Raw genomic sequence first — 22,572 nt, 5'->3', positions numbered from 1 at the left:
GTTTATAAAAAAAAAAAAAAAAAGATTCAAATACATGGTGTTGCAGTCACTAAATTGAAGCCTTTCTTCTTTTAACTGGCATGTGGACACAGCAGGAACTATTTTATTCAGAATATGTGTTCATGAGAACCTGATCCATTATTCTCTGGAGGGTCCGACTCTTTGTAACTTCCTTGAGCTCTCCAAATGGTAAACAGTCCCCGCAGTGCAAAAACAACAGCAATGACTGAGAAGTAGCTGGCGTATATGGTGAACTGCAAAAGAACAAACAATTTTGAGTTTGTAACAGTGGTGAGTGGACATGGAAAAACATCTGCTGACCTTATGATCAGATGACCTACCTGAGGAATGATGGATAGACCCAGTCCACCACTGTCCACCACGACAAAGGTGAGGATCGTCTGTAGAGCCAGTGCTCCAAAGTTGTTTGCTCCAAACACTAGTGCATATCTTTCCATCGAAAGATCAGCTGCAATTTGGTACCTAAGGAAAGTATTGTTTTCTTGTTAATTTGCATATACAAACAACTCTTCTTTTTCCAATTGTGAATTATGGGGTAAAACATAACTCATTTTATATGAACACAATACACCTACATGGCTATTGTCATCAACAGCATGTACAGACACTTGAAAACGGTGTAACCAAGGTAGCAGACCCAGATGTTGCCCACAAAGGTCATGAGGAAGAGTGCTGCTGCCCCAAGTCCAGAGAAAGCACCCAGTGCCAGCTCTCCCCACAGTTCCCATTTCACCTCAGTGAAGCCTATACCGTAGGCTGTTGCGGCACCTTCAAAAAACAAATATTTTGGACAATTTTACTGCATAAGCATTTAGATAGTGATTCGTGTATATTAAATGTATTAGTATATTTTAATATAGTATAACAGTTATATTGTATGACGTGTTCACAACAACAATAGGTTCCATTTCTATAGAAGCCCAGTACAGAAATTATCTCTTTGGCAAATACATTTCAAAGACATTTAATGCAATCATGACTTTGTGCGTTCAGTCCTGGAAACGTTTATCTGATCCTTCTTACTCAACAGGGTGGATGCTGCCTCCACTCCACCATTGTAAATGCTGAAGTTCTGAGAAGGCTGCACATGCTCCCACAGCACCTGCAGGCAATATTGCATTTATTGAAGGCTTGGAGGTACTAATCACAAACACAGGCTTAATTATGGCTTCAGGAGAAACTGATCCCTTTATACTGTAAATATATAGATTACAGATTAGATCAACCTTTGCAGCTTACACTTCTGCAAAGGTTGAACGTAGGCGAGCTGGTTATTATGTAACGAAGAATAGACCTTTATCACAGCTGATACTCTGATAAATGTAAAAGAATAGGTGCAATTAATAATATCAAAAGTGGATGATTCCGATTTAGTTATTGTAAATTCATTGTCCTGGTATATGCATGATGGTCCTCCAACATGGTTTGACCTGTATGCTTGAGTGAAACTGAGCCATTAATTGTATCAGTTCCACCTGTGCTTTTGCTGCAGTGACAAGTTAAATTGTCTGCTGTGAAAAAGGTGTGCCCTCTATGATAAAGGTGTAATTTCTCTGAGACAGAAGAACTCAGAAATCAGCCCAAACAATTAAAGTCCCCCTCCACTCAGAAATGTGTATAGCTTATTGCTCCCTCTGTTGGATATTTAAGTTTCACTGTACAGTATGATGTGCGGAGTTTCACACTAGAAGGCACATGGACATTCATCTGCTGAGGAGGAAGTTTTTCTATGATATTCTTTTGCTTAAAAACTATATTAGACACACATTATAATTCAAAGTAGAGTATTTTCTAAACATCTTTTATGTCTTGAGGTGCCTTCATTACTGACCTGCACATAGTTGACAGTCTGGTTATAGCCGCAGGTGGCCATTGCCCACCACACGGACCAGTACAGCAGCTGTCTGGAGGAATAGCACTGAAGAAAGTCCCTCCACAGCTGGAGGAGAATTCGGCTGCAGCTCGACTGCACTCTTTTTTCTTCATGTCCATTTCCTGCATCACCATTTTCATCTTCTCCTCTCACAGTCTCATCTGCATGCCTCTCTGTCCCCTCTGTTACTGCTGTCTTTCCAGCTTGAGTGCGGTGAAAGAACATGCTCTGCTGTGGCATTGGTAGGAGGCAGGAAAAAAGGAGTGCGATAGCGGTGAGAACCAGAGTAAATACCAGGATGTTATTGTAGGACAGAAGGTTGAAGCTGACGAGCAGCTGGCCCAGCACAGAGCCCACTGTGTATCCCAACAGCTGGACACTGCGGCAGTAAGAAGTGGCCTTCCGGTACATCTTCAGATCTATCACACTGTAATAACATAAATAACATATTCAATATGTCATGTCTGTACCATGCACAATTCAGAATTCAAACCCCTGACACCTCTCAGTAGTGGTGCCTCGCTTTTTCCCTTTGAGCTACATGACCTGTAGATGTAGGAGAAATAGGCCACATCACTGGCTGTCACCACCCCATAGAAGAACTCCATGGCCTGCATTGCGGGTACACCCTTTGTCCAGAGCAGCATTGCTGTGGTGATGATGAGTGAGACACACTGGATAACCACTACAGGCTTGTACCGCAGCCAGTCAGTCAGCAAGAACACCGGCACCAGCACACATAGGTAGGAATATGTCCACACTGGAACAATCTGATTAACCTAGCAAAGAGACACCAATATGAAACATGGCATGCATGTAAGACAGGAACTGTTTGCTTCACAGCAATAAATCAAGTTTTATCATCATATCATATCATTAGGAATTAAGTTTTATCATCGAGATTGGATTTTTACAACTCATGTAATAAAGACTGTGTTTGATCTTTGCTGTGATTTACTGGCTTGGTCATTGTGTTAGGATGTAACATTTATAAGTACAATAAAGCAAATACATTATGCATTTTTGGAATCAACACCACACAACTTACTTCAACTTACATACACTGAAATACCTCCTTTGCCATGATTGCTCTTTTTACTTCTTGCATTAGACTTATATGATCCATGATGTACTTAACCCTTACATCCTGTTCATATTCTGACTTATAATTAGTCTCTACACCAATTCACATTCATGAATTCTCCGTCAGTCATTAATAAATGTTTGATTAATCATTCTATGGGCTAAAAAAGACATTCACAATTACCATTTTATGGTCCAGGAGAACATTTTCTAGAATATGATAAATACAACAACATGTTTGAATGGTGATCTCTGAATCTGTTTAATAAACACAGGTCAAACTTATACATTTGCATATATAAAATTGTATATCAGCTGCACAAGAATTTGTTTTTACAGGTCTCAAATGTAAAACTTGGTCAAATTTGATCCTGAACAGTATGTAAGGGTTAAAGCAAGGCATGGCAAATGTATTTGTACAGCATTTTTCAGTGAATTCAAAGTGCTTTACATAAAACAAGAAAGGATATTTAGCAATACATGCCAATATAAAAAGACATTTAAATGCAATTAAAAAGTGTTGAATTGGGAATAAATTGAAGCTAAAATACAATAAGACAGATAAAATTCTGTTTAATAAGAAGTAGTTGCTAAAAAAAAAAAAAAAAAATTAGTTTTTGCTTTTGTACCTGTTCTATTGTGAAATTCTTGTCTGGTCCTGTCAGGTATGGGATGAGGAAGGGCTCCAGGGGTTTAACTGCGCTGAAGAATCCATATATGCACAACAGAGTGGTAGGATACCTCCAGTCTGACCTCCACTTCCGTACTGCCTCCATTTTTAGCCGTTCTTCTACCTGTTTCAGGTGTATGCTCCACTCCGTGCTACTCTTTTTGTTTTGTCTCCTTGCGCCAAACACCTGCAGTCGTCTCAAGTGCTGAGCTTGGTTTGTCAATTAACAACCTGGTCAAAGATCAGCACAACCTTGGGCATGCTCCAGCTCCAGCTGAGTCACACGTGTCATTCAAAACTTAAACAGGCAGCAACACAAATCCCAGGACTTCATCTTTAATATATGTCACTAATCAGTGCTAATTTCAGCTTTATTGTGCTGTTTGACCTCCTCCTACAAACTGCAGAATAATATATTTTTTTAAACAAAACAAAGAGAGAGTGAGTCAGCAACTAAAGCCCACTGCTGTGTCTTTCCAATCATTAGTGAACAAAACTGCTGTTGATTTATGATTATTTTATTTCTCCATAAACAAATGGAACAATCACCTGCACTCTGAGTATTATCAAGACTATGATATTTTGTTGACCTTGGTCAGAAATATTCAACAGAGATCACCTCCCTGCTGGTCTCTCGATCCCTGGCGCCTGCCTGCTCAGGATGGTGTCGATTTACGCAGGCAGTGTATGTCCCTCGAATCAGAAAGAGCACAGAGATGACAGCGTAGTAGCTCCCATAGATGATGAACTGCAGAGAGAGTCTTCTGTTATCCTTAGCACTGTTATTTCAACCATGCCAAGGATCTAGCCACATCACCATTACAACCACTAGGTGTTACCCTCTCCTCACATTTCAGTGTTTGTTGTCCAACTGGAAACATATGCTGCTTACAATACTGATTCAGATTCATCTAACAAAATGAAAAGTAACACACAGTTGAATTCTAGTTTATTATGCTGATAGTTATGTTGTGAGTTTATATGTTGTTAGTTGTGCATGTTTGCTTGTTTTTTGGATCAATCAATCAATCTCCACATAGAGCAGGTTCTAAACCGAACTCTTCAGGTTTTAACTTTAAAGAGACCCAATATTCCCACATAAAAAACTCCCTTTTAACAAGAGGAAACCTCAGGCAGAACCAGTCTCAGAAGTGGGCGGCCATCTGCCTCGACCGGTTGGTGTTGAGAGGAGAGAAAGGAAGGATAGAGGAGAGAAGCACAATGATCACTCGTAAGCACATTGTCGCTTCTGTCTACTGGACCCTAAATACAAACATACCTGTGTCACAATGTCCAGTCCCAGTGCAGCTTCATCAACAACAGTGATGGTTATGATGGTCTGCAGTAATAGGGCAACAAATGTGTTGATGCCAAATGTCAAAGCATAGCACTCCATTGAGAGGTTGGCTGCGATCTGGAATCTAAAAAGACAAAGTGGCTATAATGTCTACGCATATTATGTTGTTTTACAGATAAAACCACTGTCACATCCTCCTGAGAATTCCTTATTCAAGGTTATTTCAGGCGTCTTCTGTCCCTGTTTAAAACCTACAATATTACTACAGAGTAACCGTTTATTTGAAGGAATCACAGTAACCTCTGTTGCAAACTTACGTTGTGATGGTGATGAGAAGCATGTAGCAAGACTTGAATATGATATAGCCAGCGTAGCTTGCCCAGATACTGCTGGTTAACGCAATCAGAAACACAGCACCTGACCCTATGGCGGAGAACAACCCTAATGCCAGCTCTCCCCACACGTTCCAGGCCACCTTCATGTAACCCACAGAGAAGGCTGCTGCAGCACCTGGTCCACGTAAGAAGAAAAATGAAGTTATTCATCAGTTTTTTCAAGCAGACAACACCTCCGCTGTTCCTGTGCATCCATGTTGTGATTTCCTGATTCATTCATTAATCCTGCACCAGCATTTCCTTGGTATAAAAAGAAATGTGCCCTCTAAACAAAACCTTACACATGCACATGCCTCTACAGCACCTGCCTATTATGACGAACTGCTTTCACCCAGCTCTTAGATTGAACTATCAGCTATAATCAGAGTATCCATTACCATTACCCGTCTAACTCTAGCTCTTTAACTGAAGCAATTACTCTTCTTCTTTTCATGCTGAGCCAGGTTGAGGGTGAGGGAAGATGACCACTATTCCCTCTCACAATCGATACACATTTTCCATTTAATCAGTTTTCCCATAAAACGAAGAATTGCATGGTTGTTTTCTTTTAATTGCATGTTTTTATATGTGCCATCAGACTTTTAATAACATTGTTAAATTTTATACAGGCTCTATATCAGGTTCAGGGGCGCAACTACCTACTTTCTGAGGGGTATGCAGATACATTGCAGGCGCCCCCCCACCCCACCGGGCACCCCTGCCTGAATTTTTTTTTAATGGTTATGTAACCCAGCTGTAATTTCAGTCACTTTATGTTATTGTATTACTATTATTTGTGTTTGTATTATTTGTATGATTTGAGTGAAATGCCCCTTTAAGGGTTAAGACGACATCACTTTAAGACAGTCATGAGATTTACGATAGTGCCCCTAGTGAGCATCGCGAGCTCGGATGTGTGTCCTGATTCTTTCTCTCCATCCTCACACCTGAATGACATGAACTTTGTGTTAAGGAGGTTTCAAAAATACAGCAAGCAGTCAAACCACATATAAACATATTTCCACCTATGAAATTTTAATTGTAAATGATAGCCTATCCTTATTGGATATCAGTTACTAATTGGACACTGCATCTGATCTGACTTATCAGATACATCACAACAGCACTGGAGTGTTATATCTGAGTGAAGACATTAAACTCAAGTGTATCACTCCCAAGTTCTATAATTTATCTGTTTTATGATTCACCATCTAGTTAAAAAAAAAGATAACTGTCTGAAAAACAAAATAACCACAAGCCAGTTCCTTTATTTTTCTTGTCATGATCTGTTATATTGTAAATACTGATCAGACAACAGTAACCTGTTGTTTTACTAGTAGTAGCTTTAGCTAACCTGAATGTTTATAAGCCTCCTCTTGATACACTGTCATAACTTACCTACTGTCTTTCAACCACTTTGAAAAGCTTTTTTTCATCCCTGCAAAATCTTTCTCTTTCTCCCTCTTCCGTTTTCTGTTTTGTGCCCCCGAGAGCTTTATTTTCTGTCTCTCCATGTCATTAGGTCCCTGTCATCAAATGACAACACGATTCAAATGAAAACACTCCTGCTCTAGCGCGTGCTCGAGGGGGCGCGCGCCGGCGCTCCGGTATGGAGAGGCTCTCCGGTGCCTTCACCTCTCTCCCCCGAGGGGAGGCGATTATCGGAGGGGCACAGGAGGGAGGTGGAGGGGCGCCTAATCAGTGACGTGCCTCTGTTATTGATCATATCATTTACTACACATGCACAAACGCTGTTAAATACAGAAAATGCAGACTCGAAATAATTTTACCCCCATCGCTTTGGCGCCCCCTCAATTGTGGCGCCCCTATGCGCCGCATATAGTGCATACCCACTTTTTGCGCCACTGATCAGGTTTGTCATATCCTTATGTGTGGATTCCTAATGCCCATCCTCAGTGTAATGGCATCCTGTGATCTCCTGTTTCTGTGACTCCTCTGTGCTGTTGTGGGAATAGTTTCCAGAAGAAATGTTCACTGTCTGTTACTACTCATTACTACTAGCATTTTTTCTGCAATTCTTTAGAAAATCCAAATCTTCATTTTGAGTAGTTTCCACTTGAATGCTTTTCAAAAGTTCAGCATTATATATTATATTAGATATTAAACATTATACATCCATGAGATATTGGGATCTTCAAAAACAGATAATAAATACATAAATTCATGTTCGTAAAAAGGCAAAAAAAAAAGCCTAAAATATGCATTTATTGGGGACCCTGGGACTGTGGTTTTCTCTTTCTCTCCGTAGATGATTCTCTCCTTTACATTCATCCAAGCACACACACGCGCACACACACACACACACCTACAACAAGGCTTACCTACAAGAGAGCACGCAGCCTCTACACCTCCATTATAGAAAGATGATGTGGCAGATGGTTCTATATGGTCCCAAATTAGCTGAATGTAGTTGAAGATCTGCACATATCCAGCTGAGGCCAAAGCCCACCACAGGGACCAGTAGATTAAATGCCTGTATGGGGAGAATCATTACAACAGATTATGATTATGATGATAATTAGTAGGCTACTCCTAGAAAAATGCTACCCAATGAATAAATTATAGAAAAGCACCACAGCAAATATTCGTGCAAATATATACATGCTACATGCACTTGCTCATTTGCTGCAGTGAACATACATGAAACTATATTACAGGACAGAATTTGTGAAAAGGTGTGGTGTGTATCAATGGAAAAAAAACATTTTAATGCCTGGAAGAGTATGATTCCCTGAAGCTTTGCCAAAGTAGACGAACCGCAGCAGCCACATTTCCCCAACTGCACCAGCCAGCTCTGCCATTATGCACCATCTCTTTCCCTGAGCCAACTTCCTCCTTATCCATCACTGGTTCCTCAGGTCTGTCTGCTCCCACTGGACCCTCCTGCTGGGACTGACAGTCTAAAGCTGCAGTGTTTTCCTCTTTGAAGAACATGCTCCGCTGGGGCATTGGCAACCAGAAGGAGATGAGAAAAGCCATGCTTACAGTCCCCAGAGTGATAGCATTGATGTAGAAGAGGTCCACCCCTGTTGATCAGAGTCCATACTTCATTAGCACTTGCTCAAATTTTGAAATATTTCTCAGTGCAGTTCCTTCTGTGCATATTATTATTATTATTATTATTATTGTGGCAAAGGCTGATTTTAAGACTTTTTGTATAAGGACATATTTATCACCAGTCATGCCTCATCTTAATGGGAATAAATACAGAGATATGATATTTGTCTAATATTGTTTTGCAATGTTTTTTTATCATGAAATGGGAGGCCCTACCTGCCACTGAGATGAGCAGTTGACCCAAGCTGGCACCAAATGTATATCCAGCAAGCATGGCACTACGAAGGTAACCAGTGGCTCTTTGGTAATTCTCAGCTGGAATCACACTGTAAATGTAGGAAAAGTAGGCCACCTCTGTAGAAGTAACGACAGCATAGTTGATCTGTTAATGGGATAAGAACAGTTTTACAAGGATTGCAGTCTCATGAAATGCAGTGTATCAGTAATGCATAACATATTGCACTATATCTTTATGCATTATTCTTGAGTTATGACAAAAAGTGCAGCTATACAGTACTATGCCTGTGAACAGCAGGATAAGAGTAATTTGTATTATCTAAATAAGATATTTTTGTTTGTTTTTTAATAGACAACTATGTCCAGAAACTGTTTTCCTTAAATATACTGTACATAATATACAACAAATGTTACAGGAGAAATATAATTTATGATCCAACTATGTTGAGTAATTGTTATCAATCTTTCAATGGACCTGAAGGAAGATCATAGGAGGCAGTCCCCGGGCAAAGCAGAGCAGGATATAGTTGGTGACCAGGAAGAGCCCCTGTACCACAATGACGGGCTTGTACCTCAGAAAGTCAGTCAGCAGGAATACAGGGAAAAGAAAGGCCAGGTAGGAATACGTCCAGATGGGGAACAAGTAGTTGGTCACCTGTGGGGGAATAAAACAAGCAAAAACACACATTTTGATCCAAGCACAGTGTTCTTGTCCCATGCATATCTGTTAGAGGGAGACAGGGTGTTTGTTTACGTGTGTATGTAACATCATGTGTTGTTTTGCTGTTCTTAATTTTTTTTAAAGACTTGGATAAACTGGACAAATTAATTGATATATCCAAAGTAATCTCAAAATCAATTCTCAAGGCTAATCAAGGGAGGCAGGTGAAGCTCTCTAGACAGACCACAAAAATCTGAAAATCTAAAAGTTCAACAGACAAAAAAAGGATGCAAGTGAGGGCAACATCTATAACTAGAGGAATCCTGAAGGGAGCAGCAAAAGATGGCCTGCAGGACATCAACAAACTGATCAGCTCTTCTCTGACCCGCTCCCATCAGCCTCAAGTTCCAGTGTTTTATTGAAACAAGCCATCTACGAGCTAGGCATGACTGTCAGAAGAAGGAATTAAGGCTGTTCACGGCATGAAAAGAAGAGAAAGGCCTTGGAACCACTCCTAGGTGTACTCATAGAAGAAATGACTGTCTTTAATCTATTAAGCCTTTAAATGAATCTTGTCGCTCTGTGTTAAACAAGACTCTAAGTAAACCTGCTCAAGTGTGTCATACATTTATAGGACTTTTTTCAAACAAAATAGAACCACCCTAGAGCTACTAAAAAAAGAATTGCTCCCAAACACCTAGCACTCTTAAAAAAATAAACCTGCAGTGAAATCAAATGATGATACAATATTTACAATGAAGTATTGTAAGGATTCAGAGCAGATCAATGTAATAATAATAATAAAACATTGGCATATACTTGAATCTGATTGTCATCTCAGTATATAGAAAGAGAAATGCATAGAGTCAAAGTATGCACTCTATTGTCATGTCTGCTGTTCTTACCGTTTCTTCAGAGATGTTTTTGTGTGGTCCAATTAGGTATGGTGTGAGGAAAGGCTCTGCTACTCTGCAGTTAGCAAAAAAGCCATAGAGTGACAGGACTGCGGTGGGATAAGCCCAACCAGAGGACTTCAGGTTGGTCCAACAACCCATGCTTTTACCCCTGCAGAACTTCCGAGAGATTGCCTTTGGTTTTTATTTCCAGGGGAACCTTGGTCTGAATGCTTAAGCTAACCTCTAAATGCTCTGAACTTTGTTGAAGCTATCAGTAGTAGCATAATGTCATTATCTGTATGTGCCACAGTTTATGCGAGAGACTTTGACCTGTCAAGAGCTGACAGAGGGGCTGCTGACAAGTCATAAAATGAGACTTGCCATGGGTTTGCTTATCAGTAGATTATATCATACAAAACATGGAGACAATTTAATACACACTAATGAAACGTCCTGTTTGTTAGACAGAGACAGGCAAATTAAAGCCTAAAACAAGGAGTAAAAAAAAAAAAAACAGTAGGCTACAAAGAAATAATATAACATTGAAGTACAGAATATTAGAGTCGTTTTGCCATATCCACAATTTGTTGTTCACTTCTTACATCTGTGATGGAGTTCTGATGCTGAGGTCAAATCAAAAATCATTGCTTTGTTGACTGTTTTAACTAACCTGTCATTTAAACTGCTGCATGTTAGTTCTTTTATGTTCCTACAACGCATGCGTAGAAAGTGCACGCGAGCGTGTCAGAGGCTGTCGCCGTGGCAACGGTTTGTTGTTAGGTGATGTGAGGCCACCTGAATACATTATAACTTCAATATGAAACTCAAACGCTTCCTTCTCAGATATTATCCACCAGGTAATACGGATACTTTAATCCGTACCAGCTGTGACGTTGGTTTATTTCAAGGGAAGATGTTGTGGAGGAATGTTTTAACTTATATAACTTTAATATCTACTCTGTTAGCATTAGCTCCAAATCGATAATGTGGGTTACGTGGTTTAACGCAAAAGTTGTTTCCCACTCTTCTATCCATGCATTTGCCAGGTTATAACAACTGTCTCAGTTATGTGTCCTTTTTCTGTTTTTTCCTCGTTTTTCTGCTTTCAGGTATAATCCTGGAATATGAGAAAGGAGGATATCTGAGGACCAAATCAATCGACCTTTTGGATTTGACCCCAGAGTGCGTGAGTTGTATCCTATTCGCTAACATCTCTAACCATCTGTATTCCATCCAAGTCAGCGAAAGTTGGCAAAGTTGGCTTTTTAAAAACGTGTTGATTTCATAATAACATTGAGGTGTTGTTTTCAATCATAGTACTTTGGCCATTGTGTGGTTATCATTACTAAACTACTAGTCAATATCTTCAAATAGTCCCATCTCTGACCTCAGCACTCTATATGAACACTGACAGGGTTTAAGGATAAGTTCACATTTTTAAAGTATGTCTTAATACAATACTCACATGCCCATATGTAGGCTACTTTGAAAATGTTGTAAGTTGCTGTGATAATTTCTTCTGTTCATATTGGCTGTGATCTGAGATCTTTGCAAAAGTAATTGAATATCTTCATGGCCAGTTTGGACAGCAGAAACAATTACGGCAAATTACAGCAAAAACTGTATGTAACTGTAATACACACAGGGCATGTGGATATTATGTTAAGACAGACTTGAAAAATGTGACCCTTTAATCTCCTAACTAACCTACTAACCTATTTTCACTGTTCTGAATGTGATGTTTATAGCATGCACACTTATCCAACACCCTTTATATTATTTACTCTATTGCATGTAAGTTGGTGAAGCTGGAACATTATATTGTAGCAGTAAAGTAGTAACAGCCATGGTAAAGTTGTATCATTTACTTCATGTACAGACTATGTCTCTGATGTGCAGTGTTTTATGTGCATGTTTATTGTTCACAGAGCTGAATTTAATGCCTGGTAAACTGTATTTCTTCATTGGGGCCTCATTCACATAGCTTGCACTTGAAATGCGCCTTCTAGATTTGCTTTGAAATTATAATTTTTTTAATAATCGCATTCAGGTCATCACAAGTTTAAAAACGATTAAAAAAATACATTTTCCCACCACACAGAACAAACCCAGATGAGTTGGTGGCAGAGATCAGGCAATCAGAACCTCTGATCACAGAGTCCCGGGCTGATCAGGTGAAACAGCTGATTATCCGACTTCAGCAGAAGCAGAGCCAGCAGGACCACCACCGGTTTTGTTTCTTCAAGGTCAGATGCTGGAGTCACAAACTCCTATCTCATAAAAATGTAATTAAGACAGTAACATGACATTTACATTAAATAAAAAGTCTCCTATTGGTGTAGAAAAACAAGAGAAAAGTCCACACACTGCAGCTCCCAATGCAGGTATTAATTTGGATATCACCAGCGTGACGTTTCGAGCACAATGCTCTTCTTTAGACACAGCATTGTGCTCAAAACGTCACGCTGGTGATATCCCAATAAATACCTGCATTGGGAGCTGCAGTGTGTGGACTTTTCTCTTGTTTTTCATTTGTTATTTTTGGTCCAGCACCTGCTTTATTCATCTTTCTGAATATGCGTGTCCACCAAAAACTTTTTTCCTATTGTAGACAATCAATTAATTAAATGTCCATGAATTGCTGCTCAGAGTCATACCTATCCTCGGACCTGTTGTAAAAGCTATAGTGTTATAAAAAGCCCTTTTTCTTTGGTGTCAGTCCAAACATTTTGGGGACATGTATTTTATATCAGATTGAAGGAATAAAAGAGAATAAAAAGTTACATTTGCTCCTTGTTAAGAGATTAACATTGGTTAGTATTTACGTATGTGACAACTTGAGAGTTTGAGTAGTGATATTAGCTATCAGTGCTCCAAAGAGGCACTAGAGAGCAGCAGCGGGTAGGGTAGTAAGTCTCAGGATCCGAAGTCAAATAAACACGCTAACAGTCTAATAATATAATAACAATAAGTGTTTCAGTTGTGTCTTTTTAGTGTATGAAGGAATACACAAAATAAAACTGGTTCAGGTAAGAGGATATGGTTGGTTAGATGGCTGAAGGTCAGAGAATATTAATGTTTCCTGTCTTTGTCTGGTCAGAGACGCTACCCGGATGAATTATATATGGACATTACATGTGCAATCTTGAACATGAATGAAGTTAATAACTACTCTTCCTTGGAGGTTAAATTCACTAATCTGTCTCTCTTTGGTTGCTTTTACAGGAACTTAAGGCACATGTACTGCCACTGACAAATGTTGCCTTTGACAAATCAGGGTCAAGGTGAGTTTATCAGAAACACACAAAAGTCTGGCACTCCAGAGTTCAGGAAAAGCTATGTTTATTGTTTATTGTTTTGTTGTTGCACTCTTCTCTTTCATGACACAGGTTTATAACTGGGAGCTATGATAGAACATGCAGGATTTGGGACACAGCCTCAGGCACTGAGCTCCACACGCTAGAGGGTCACAGAAATGTGGTGTATGCAATAACATTCAACAACCCCTTTGGGTAATGAGCTGTTTTTGCAAAAGTTTAATAGCGTCTGAGAGCTTCAGAGCTATTTTTGACATTCAGGTTCAACTTTCAGCTGCTCAAAAGAGTTTTTCATCTCAAAATGTTATTTTATCTTTCTGAAATTTAGAGACAAGATTGCCACTGGTTCTTTTGATAAGACCTGCAAACTGTGGTGTGCTGACACAGGAAAATGCTTTCATACGTTTCGGGGACACATGGCAGAAATAGTAAGTATGACATCCACAGGGTTCCCACGGTCATGGAAAACCTGGAAGAATTGAATGGAATTTTAAAATCTAATTTTCCAGGCCTGGAAAAGTCATGACATTTAAATGTGTTGTCTGTAATTAAAAGTATGTAAATGGTCATTGAAATTATATCATGGGTCCTTGAAAAGTCATGGAAATATTTTGAAATCTTGGCTGTGGAAATGTGTGGAAACCCTGCATCCTGTTTTAACTGAGAATGATCAGTTTATTTGTTTTCAGTGCAATGAATTGCTGGATATGCTATAGATTATGGCACATGTTGAAACACAGTTTAATGCTCATTTCTTATCACTGTTCCTGATACAATCTTAAAAAAACACACATTTTTCTTTGGTGTTACATTCAGTGCTTAAATAATAATATATGTTCCTGCCAAATATATGGCTTTGTAGCAGGTGCCAACGCTAGTAACTTTAAAAGAGAAATGTGCTTGGTGTAGGTGTGCCTGGCATTCAACCCCCAGAGTACACTGCTGGCTACAGGCAGCATGGATGCCACTGCCAAGCTGTGGGATGTGGAGACTGGGGAGGAGGTGGCCACCCTAACTGTGAGTTTTCTTTTCTTCACTTATTTTATTTTTCTGCCCATCTTATTCTTATTTTTTTCGGTCATTGGGGCTCACATCCATGCGTTAGTGATGCACTGATTAACTTTTTCATTTACTTCCAAGTTTAATTATTCCTAAATTGAGTGTTATTACTCCTGCTGATGAAAAGCTTATTTTTCCACCTCACATATCCAGCCATGATCTGACGGGGAATGTGACTATAACACTTTAATAAGGCGCTGATAACCCACTCTGAGGGGAGTAGTGAGTCTTCTTTGATGTGCAGACTGCACGTGGGTCTGTGGTGTGACTGGTTGGTTGGCTGGCTCAGTGCAGAGCTACTCTCTGCAGCTCGCTCTGTTCTTTGAATGCTTCACACCATGATGAATCAATCATGCTGACTGCAGTCAATTGAGCACAAAATCTCAAGTGCAAGCTATTAATTTTTTATTTTTATTTCAAATAGAGTAATCTAGCATAAAGGCTCTGTATGTTTATTTTAATAAATAATATTTTTGTGATGTGCATTTTCATCTATGAGAAGAGGCAGAGGGAGAGAACGAGAGGGAGTATGAGAGATAGGAAATGAGACAGTGGGGGATAAAACTCTCTGTTTGATTCCATTCAGGGTCACACTGCAGAGATCCTGTCTCTGTGCTTTGACACAGTGGGCAATCAACTTGTCACTGGCTCCTTTGACCACACAGTTGTGATATGGGATGTTGCTTCAGGAAGGTCAGACATTCATTGTTGCTATACTGTATGCATCCATTTGTGCATGTATGTGGCTTGTGCATATGTGTCATCATTTACAGTGCATTACATGAGCAGACTCTGCACACGAGCGCGCACGACTGGCTCATTACTGCTTTCTGTTTTTTCCAGACGTGTTCACACTTTGATGGGTCATGGGGGGGAAATCAGCAACGTTCAGTTTAACTGGGATTGCTCCCTCATAGTCACAGGCTCCATGGACAAAACCTGCAAGGTGAGCTGCCATCAGCCCAGTGCCTGACTACACATGTAAAGGAGCTGCAACACTGAGGAATCTTGCACTTTTGGATGATTAAAAAATTAATCCCCCATACTAAAGCTGTAATATAACTTGTAAACTCTCTGCAGGTTAGACATGTTTGGACATTTTCATTCAGTTATAATTTTAAACTATTGCATGGACACACGGTCCGTATTTGATGGATGGCTTTTTTGCACACATTCACTTTCCTCCATCTCTCCCCACCTCCTGTCTTTAAGGTCTCCATCATTTAAAAGAGAAAAATTAAATCCTAATTCCTTAATTATGCCAAGATGAGTCATGCTCACAAGTAAGAATTATCCACATCACCGCCTTCCTCTAGGGGAGGTAGCTAAAATGAAAGCCACTTAAGACAGCTAGCAGCCACATGTGAGACTATTTTATGAGATTGTGTTTATTTGTTCACATGGATGTGTGTCCTTGATTTTGTGTGGATGTGTTTCTTACCTGTAAGTATGGATAGTTGTGTGACTTGTGAGTTTTTTGTTCTGTGCATGTGTGTTTGCAGGTGTGGGAGGCTATCAGTGGGAAGTGTGTGGCAACCCTAACTGGACACAAAGAAGAGGTGCTGGATGTATGTTTTGATTTAAGTGGTCAGCTCGTTGCTACAGCCTCTGCTGATGGTGAGACTAACAATTAAGTTCACATTACTAGTATAGTATTATAGACTTACTAGTTTACGCTATTTAAGATTTCACATTCCTATTTTTTAATATCGTGTTCCTCTTCAGTATTTTTATCTTATTTTGATCACATACAGTACCGGTCAAAAGTTTGGACAGGTCTTCCCATTTGCTTTAATGAGAAAGTGTATCCAAACTTTTGACTGGTACTGTAACTTAAAATGAATAAATGGACATGGTTTTAAACTGACGAAGATGTTACAGATTTACTAGTTGTGTATATTCTGCTTTCCCAAGGCCTTAATGCAACATAAGTAACATTTTGCCCAGTAATAAAGTACAGTGCATGTAGATAAACAACCCTACCTGTCCTTGTCTCTGCCAGGTACAGCCCGAGTTTTCAGTGCAAACACACACCAGTGTCTCGTAACACTAAAGGGGCATGAAGGGGAGATCTCAAAGGTGAGTCACTGGACCCCAAATGTCACCATAGACATCACCCAATTTCTGGGCATACCTAGCCTGTGGTCCACAAAGCAATTTCATTTTGTCTATTTTTTTTTAAAATCTATATCTATATCTTTGGCCTAATGGGAATCTACTATTGCGGTAGTTTATAAAATTTGACCACCTCATAATGATTCTTTACTTTGTATTTTACAGCTACATACAGGTGCACTACATTTTTTTGTAGTGCACCTGGGTAGGCTCATGAGGGCTGTATAGTTACAGTTATATTGTGAGTGTGAGTGTGTGTATGTGTGTGTGTGTATGTGTGTGTATGGCAACTGGCTAATAGAACATAAAGTAGCACCTTACACTGTCCATGGCACTTTGCCCCAAACCCATTCAACCCAAGATGTACATTTTAAAAACGGGTCACAAATACAGTTTATATCTTCATTTTATTGCATAGAATATGTTATAAAATATTGCTAGCATCTTCACCAAACACTCCAACAGGAAATAAAATGTGACCCATTTACAATGCCCCTATGTGTGCTTGAAATTTAAAAAATGGCCAGTTAGTTGGGAGTGCGGGTGGGTGATATAAACAAAATGAATAATGCATAAATGATTAGAGCATTATCTAAAAATTCACATGATACAGTACTTCATAAAATATTCATAATCACATTAAATATTGAATAATCCTCCAGTGCTGTTTGGGAGTAAGTTTAAACGATTATAACCAGTATTACAACTAGCAGATGTGAATGAGTTTGTGCATTTGGTTAACATTAACCCTTAATCTCCAGCTACAGCTGTCAAGGTCAGCGCTGTAAATAGGACATTATTTCTACTTTCCTTGTTAACATGGGATAAAGCGTGATGCTGAAGTAGAAGGGCAGGAGTCCAGGCTTCAGGCTATTTTGTATTTACTGTGTCACATGTTATAACTCAGTGAGTCTGGATGGCGAGGCTTTATAAGTTTTTTCCACTCTACTGTAGTGATACTTCTGTTGATCTCACTAATTGAATATCTTCGATCCAACCTAGATTTTCTTGGAAATCTCCAGGAGAGAAGACAAATAGGATCTAGGTCATCCCTGACTGTCAGTGAACATGGTCTGACCTTGTCTTTTTTTTTATTTCATGAGTTACCCCTGTGCATTTCCTCTTTTGAATCAGTTTATAGTTCAATACAATTGACCAACATGAAAACAAAAACAACAAGAAAAAAATATGACACGGCACTAACAAACCGAACCAAAGCAGAGAAAAAAGGTAAAACAGCAGCACCAATAACAACAAGAACAATAGCAAAAAAGCAAACAAACAAAAGGTATGATGTTTGGCTCTTTGTTCTGACCTTGTCATGTCAAGCTTCGAACTCAGAGCACCAAATGTTGTACCCATTCATATAATAACATATAATTACATATCTCCAAAGAATAAACCTTTAGCCCTGTGTAGCATAGCCTGACATTACTTGTGTCAAACCTACACACACGTTGGCAGTCAGACACGTGTTTGATTGACCCTGTGTTGACCTTGTACTTTGATGGGAGCAATTTTACCCATTACCCATTTACCACTTTGCTGGTTTCTTGCTCTGTGTATGTGTGTGTATCCTGCAGGTTGTGGCTCAGAGGGTTGCTGTGTATGAGTGCATGTGTTGCTGAGAAGCTACCTCTGTTTACTGAAACACATCAGGCAGTCTGTAATAAATAGGCAGAATGGAGGATAAATCCAGAGGATTATGAAACTAATCTCTTTCTCATACAGGACACCTCTCCCACTCCCCATCATGCTTCTTAACCACAACAACCCTTTTTTTTTTGTCTAGTTTTTAGTCTTTCTGTATCTGCCCAATTTTTACCTTTGCTTTCAGTTTCATTATATCTCAATCTCTTGAGTTACTTCACCCACTCCCTTTTCCCGTTTTAAATCTGGGAAATGTAGATGATAAACTGTAATGTATTAACTGATTCACAAGGCTTGGATGCATTTTTCTCTTTTTGTGGATTCTACTGTGTTTGGTGTTCAGAAGCCCGTTTTGTTCCCACTAGTGAGAGAAATCCCTCCAGTTTTGAACAGGCCATTAGCTTTACTATTGTACTTAATTCAGGAAAAAATGACAGCTTTGCAGTCAAGATATTTTGTAATCCAGATGTCACATTGTCATGAAATTTGTTAAGCACATTTACAGCATAGTGCTTCAAAATGTAAGAGGAGGAAACAATTTCAGGGCATGGCACAAAGCAATTTTTTGTGCTAAAGTTCTTACCTCAGACTGAGCACCTAACCCATTGCAAGATCTATTAATGTTGTACCTTTGGCTTTACCCTTACTACTTTTTTCTACAAACTAGTAGTGGTCGTCTGAAAGAGACATTGAAGATAGCATATTGCTCGTACACTTCAGTGGTGCAAAGCATTGTGAAGAGCCATGTCCGTCAAGATCACAATCACCAACAAAAACTAATTTAGCATGCATACTGGCAACTTTGAATATGCTTTATTTTGTGTGAATGTGAATGCATTGTTTAATATGTAAGATAAAATTGAGACACAGCCTTATTTATTTTTTACCTATTTCTTGTCATCTCCTCTTTCCTTATTCCTTTTTTTTTTTCTTCTCTGCCCATTTTTAATCTTGCCACACTGTTTTCTCTCTGGCTCCCACTCATCTTCTCCCTCCAGTCTTCTATCGTTGTCAGCTTCTTCTCTTGTCAGTTTCCATATCCTGTCCTGGGGTCGCTCCTTGGTGCTCAGTTTAGATTTGTAATAAAAACATACTTCACTTTCATGGCCATCTAGAGCTAGCATCATTTAATAATCTCTTCCTTTACCTCACCATGGGGATATAAAACCATTCAGGGAACAATAAACCTGGGCTCTATAACACAATCAGTTTCAGCCATGATTTTCATAATACTCAACTGGAAAAGCTCTTCACTAAGTATAGCCACCAGTGCCCTTATCCTCTTTAAGTATTTAAGGTTGAATGACCTCTGTGGCATAATAACACTTGATGTGGTGAAAGTGTTCTAAACTCACTCATTTTCCTCTCCCTTTGTCATTTTAGCTACTTCCGGTATAATCTCTTATTCAGCACTCTCTTTTGCTCACTCTATCGCTCCTGTAGCAGACACAACCCTGATTAAAACCAACTCTCCTGACTCTGCCTCTCTTGGTAGATCTGTTTCAGTCCCCAGAGCAACAGGGTACTGACTGCCAGCTCAGACAAGACAGCCCGTCTGTGGGATGTTCAGTCTGGAGTCTGCCTACAAGTCCTGGAGGGGCACACTGATGAGATCTTCTCCTGTGTCTTCAACTATGAGGGTGACGCCATCATTACAGGTATACACTGTTCCACACACATGTTCACCACTTCCCACATACTGTACATCTGATAGCCAATCAATCATTGTTGATGTAGCAAAGTGAAACCTTCAGTAGCACATAAACGGCTCCTTGCTAGCCCAACACAAATGCACATTTTAGCTTGAAAGCATGCAGCTGTGTCTTTCTGTTCAATCACCTGTTCATGTTTGTGCTCTCCTGCAGGCAGCAAGGATAACACATGCCGGATCTGGTACTGACCATTTCATGACCCATTAGCTGCTCAGGCAGGCCAAGACATGTACACGAAGGATTCTGTGCTTATCTTTTATACCACCATATCTTTCTAATTATTGGTTACCGATATGAAAGATTTGCAATCACATCAAAATTTTGTTTGATGAACAAGTTTGGTTTACAGCATCAGCGCAAGATTAAAGTGGTATTACAAATAATTGTTGCTGATAACATTACTTGTCTCTTTAATGTTCCCTCCTGTAACTGAATCTATTTTAGCTTCAGTTGTTCCCTAACTGTACCAACCTTTTAGCATTTAGTTTATTCAGTCAACAAGTTGTTACATTTGCTCATAAAATGATTAGTGTAGCTTAGCTCAACTGGACTAGCTCCATCAAAAGTTAATTGCCCCCTACATCTCATTTCTATGCTAAGCTAAGCTAATGACCTCCTGGCTGTGGCTCTATAAAGACATCAGAGCTCACAGCAAGAAAATTGTGTTTCCCAGAGTGTTATTCCTTTATTCCTTTGCTGTCGATGTTTGGTCCCAGCATAATTTGTAAAGTTGAGTAGAGACTTTAAATTATGAGGAGGCGTATCTAAGCACATCACTAATTGCCACAGCTCTGCTTTAGGTTCAATACAATGTGCTGCAGTACAAAAAAGAGTAATGAGTTCATTATCAGCTAACAGAGTTAATTTGTTTTGTTCCCACTGTCTTGCCTTTACGTTTCTGTGATGTATACGGTGCCATGCCATTGGTCCAACGGTCCATAATTCTGAAACCACAATCGTTAGAAAAACTTACCACTGGAACAAAACTCCATTAGTCCAACAGCCTGTTATCCCAAAATCTGAAGACCAATGCTCTGAAGGCCCTTAGCTAAAAAAACATGGAGTCTCCCTGGAGATGTATGCCCTTAGTTTAACAAAAAATAGTATTTGGTGTATTTTGTCGTGCAAACATGAAGATAAAGTTTAATAAATGCATTTAGTGCATACTAACCCTAACCATAAACAGTAACATTCGTCATAGCCCCAACCCAATTTTCACAGCAATGGGCGTTTGTTTTCGAGATAATGGGCTGTTGGACTAATGGGCTTTCGATCCAGAGATATTTTTACAAACTATTGGGGTTTCAGAATAATGGGCCTTCATGCCAAAGGGCAGTTCCCCTGTGTACTAAGTAGTATTTTCTGAAACTACAGTGTGATTATGAATGCCTGTTTGGTAGCTTCCCAGCTTGCATTTAGTAACTGTGATAAACAAAGATCATGTGTGCATTAGTATTGTTGCTTCTATGACATGCTTTGGGGAAAACTATGCTAATAGTGTCATTCTAATGTGAATAAATGTGCTACTAAGCAGTGTTCAGTTGTCTTCCTGTTGAATGTCAGGAATGATCAAGGCTGCTTGTATTTCACATCACAGAAATTTATTGATGTCAAAAGATAAATACATTCAGTTCTACAGTGACAGAGTTTACAGCTGATGCTGCTGAATGCTGATGTAACACTAGAGTACCACTTAGTAGAGAAATAAACACACCAAATCCACATACAAATTCAACATTACAAACCTTACTCTGTCTTCCTGACATAGTAAAAGCTAAAGAGAGCAGTCCACTACTCCAAGGTGCAGCAGTTCCAAATCTACAGTATATACAGTACAGCTATCCAAAATAATCAGTTCTCAAGTAACATTAACAAGATAACATACCTACTTAGAACTGAGTTTCAAAGTCACAACAGAGGTGGTATGTTTGCCAATGAACACAATAAATATATGAACATTTTTGCTTACTTTAAGCAAATGTGCACTTCTAAGTGGCTATAAACAGAAAGTCAAAGAGCTTTTTCTGGGCTTATATTTGAACTGCCTCTTTTACAAAGTAATTTTGATACAAAAGGTTTGAGTATGTTAAGCTGCAGGGAGAATCAAACCTGATTTTCCTATTCTCTATTGGTACTTTGCTTCATATGTGTTCATTTGGAATAAATTAATAAACACATAATTTGGTTGTGAGAATCTGCAAATATATATTAAGCAGTTAAAACCTGCTGACAATAATCTCTTGAAGGTTAGTTCATTCCTATTAGGAATGTCCAACCCATATACCTACAGTTTGTCCTGTATGTGTGTCTTACAAGCTAAAGTGGTGAATTTGAAAATAAAACATGCTTTTATTAAAGGGAGACTGGTTCATTCATGACTGCAGACAGATATAAAACACAATGTCCATGGCCAGGGTGAGAGGACAGCAGGGGGAGGGACTGAATTTTTTATGCTGATGGTGTGTTCTCAGCTTGTAGCAGGAGACACTTGTGATGTGTGATCAAAAAGAATGGGGCAAACAGTTAGGA

The 22,572-nt window shown here is 39.3% G+C and overlaps 3 protein-coding genes across 3 annotated transcripts; 1 reads left to right on the top strand and 2 right to left on the bottom strand.

Moving 5' to 3' along the window:
* Position 1: 1 nt before the first annotated feature.
* On the bottom strand, positions 2-3,753 carry slc19a3a (solute carrier family 19 member 3a). Its single transcript, XM_053321441.1, has 7 exons — positions 3,607-3,753; positions 2,441-2,673; positions 1,853-2,321; positions 1,045-1,123; positions 597-789; positions 342-483; positions 2-254 (listed from the first exon to the last, which is right to left on the bottom strand). Exons 1-7 carry the CDS (start codon positions 3,751-3,753, stop codon positions 108-110), a joined length of 1,410 nt encoding a protein of 469 aa, XP_053177416.1. The 3' UTR covers positions 2-107.
* A 401-nt stretch (positions 3,754-4,154) lies between these two features.
* Positions 4,155-10,437, bottom strand: slc19a3b (solute carrier family 19 member 3b). Its single transcript, XM_053321440.1, has 8 exons — positions 10,200-10,437; positions 9,109-9,288; positions 8,613-8,778; positions 8,053-8,365; positions 7,661-7,812; positions 5,262-5,454; positions 4,927-5,068; positions 4,155-4,395 (listed from the first exon to the last, which is right to left on the bottom strand). Exons 1-8 carry the CDS (start codon positions 10,347-10,349, stop codon positions 4,243-4,245), a joined length of 1,449 nt encoding a protein of 482 aa, XP_053177415.1. The 5' UTR covers positions 10,350-10,437; the 3' UTR covers positions 4,155-4,242.
* Positions 10,438-11,007: 570 nt separating this feature from the next.
* Positions 11,008-20,231, top strand: daw1 (dynein assembly factor with WDR repeat domains 1). The gene is made up of 13 exons (XM_053321442.1): positions 11,008-11,047; positions 11,300-11,372; positions 12,292-12,436; positions 13,416-13,474; positions 13,580-13,702; positions 13,836-13,935; positions 14,417-14,524; positions 15,153-15,259; positions 15,410-15,512; positions 16,069-16,183; positions 16,569-16,645; positions 19,827-19,989; positions 20,197-20,231. Exons 1-13 carry the CDS (start codon positions 11,008-11,010, stop codon positions 20,229-20,231), a joined length of 1,248 nt encoding a protein of 415 aa, XP_053177417.1.
* The last annotated feature ends 2,341 nt before the right edge of the window (positions 20,232-22,572 follow it).

The sequence above is a fragment of the Scomber japonicus genome, chromosome 6 (genome assembly GCF_027409825.1).
Source record: "Scomber japonicus isolate fScoJap1 chromosome 6, fScoJap1.pri, whole genome shotgun sequence".
NCBI classification, from domain to species: domain Eukaryota; kingdom Metazoa; phylum Chordata; class Actinopteri; order Scombriformes; family Scombridae; genus Scomber; species Scomber japonicus.
Note: the sequence above shows the minus strand (reverse complement) of the source record. Positions and strands in the feature narration are given on the sequence as shown.

Bases quoted from the DNA above. Each gene is read 5' to 3' on its own strand.
- slc19a3a (XM_053321441.1), bottom strand. From the start codon at position 3,753: ATGGAGGCAGTACGGAAGTGGAGGTCAGACTGGAGGTATCCTACCACT. The intron at 484-596 runs GTAGGTGTATTG...TACTTTCCTTAG, and splicing joins CTGTTGATGACAATAGCCAT to GTACCAAATTGCAGCTGATC. The intron at 255-341 runs GTAGGTCATCTG...GTTCTTTTGCAG, and splicing joins GTCTATCCATCATTCCTCAG to TTCACCATATACGCCAGCTA.
- slc19a3b (XM_053321440.1), bottom strand. From the start codon at position 10,349: ATGGGTTGTTGGACCAACCTGAAGTCCTCTGGTTGGGCTTATCCCACC. The intron at 8,366-8,612 runs GTAGGGCCTCCC...TCTGATCAACAG, and splicing joins ACTGCTCATCTCAGTGGCAG to GGGTGGACCTCTTCTACATC. The intron at 7,813-8,052 runs GCATTAAAATGT...CTCCCCATACAG, and splicing joins AGGGAATCATACTCTTCCAG to GCATTTAATCTACTGGTCCC.
- daw1 (XM_053321442.1), top strand. From the start codon at position 11,008: ATGAAACTCAAACGCTTCCTTCTCAGATATTATCCACCAG. The intron at 11,048-11,299 runs GTAATACGGATA...TTCTGCTTTCAG, and splicing joins TCTCAGATATTATCCACCAG to GTATAATCCTGGAATATGAG. The intron at 12,437-13,415 runs GTCAGATGCTGG...TTGCTTTTACAG, and splicing joins ACCGGTTTTGTTTCTTCAAG to GAACTTAAGGCACATGTACT.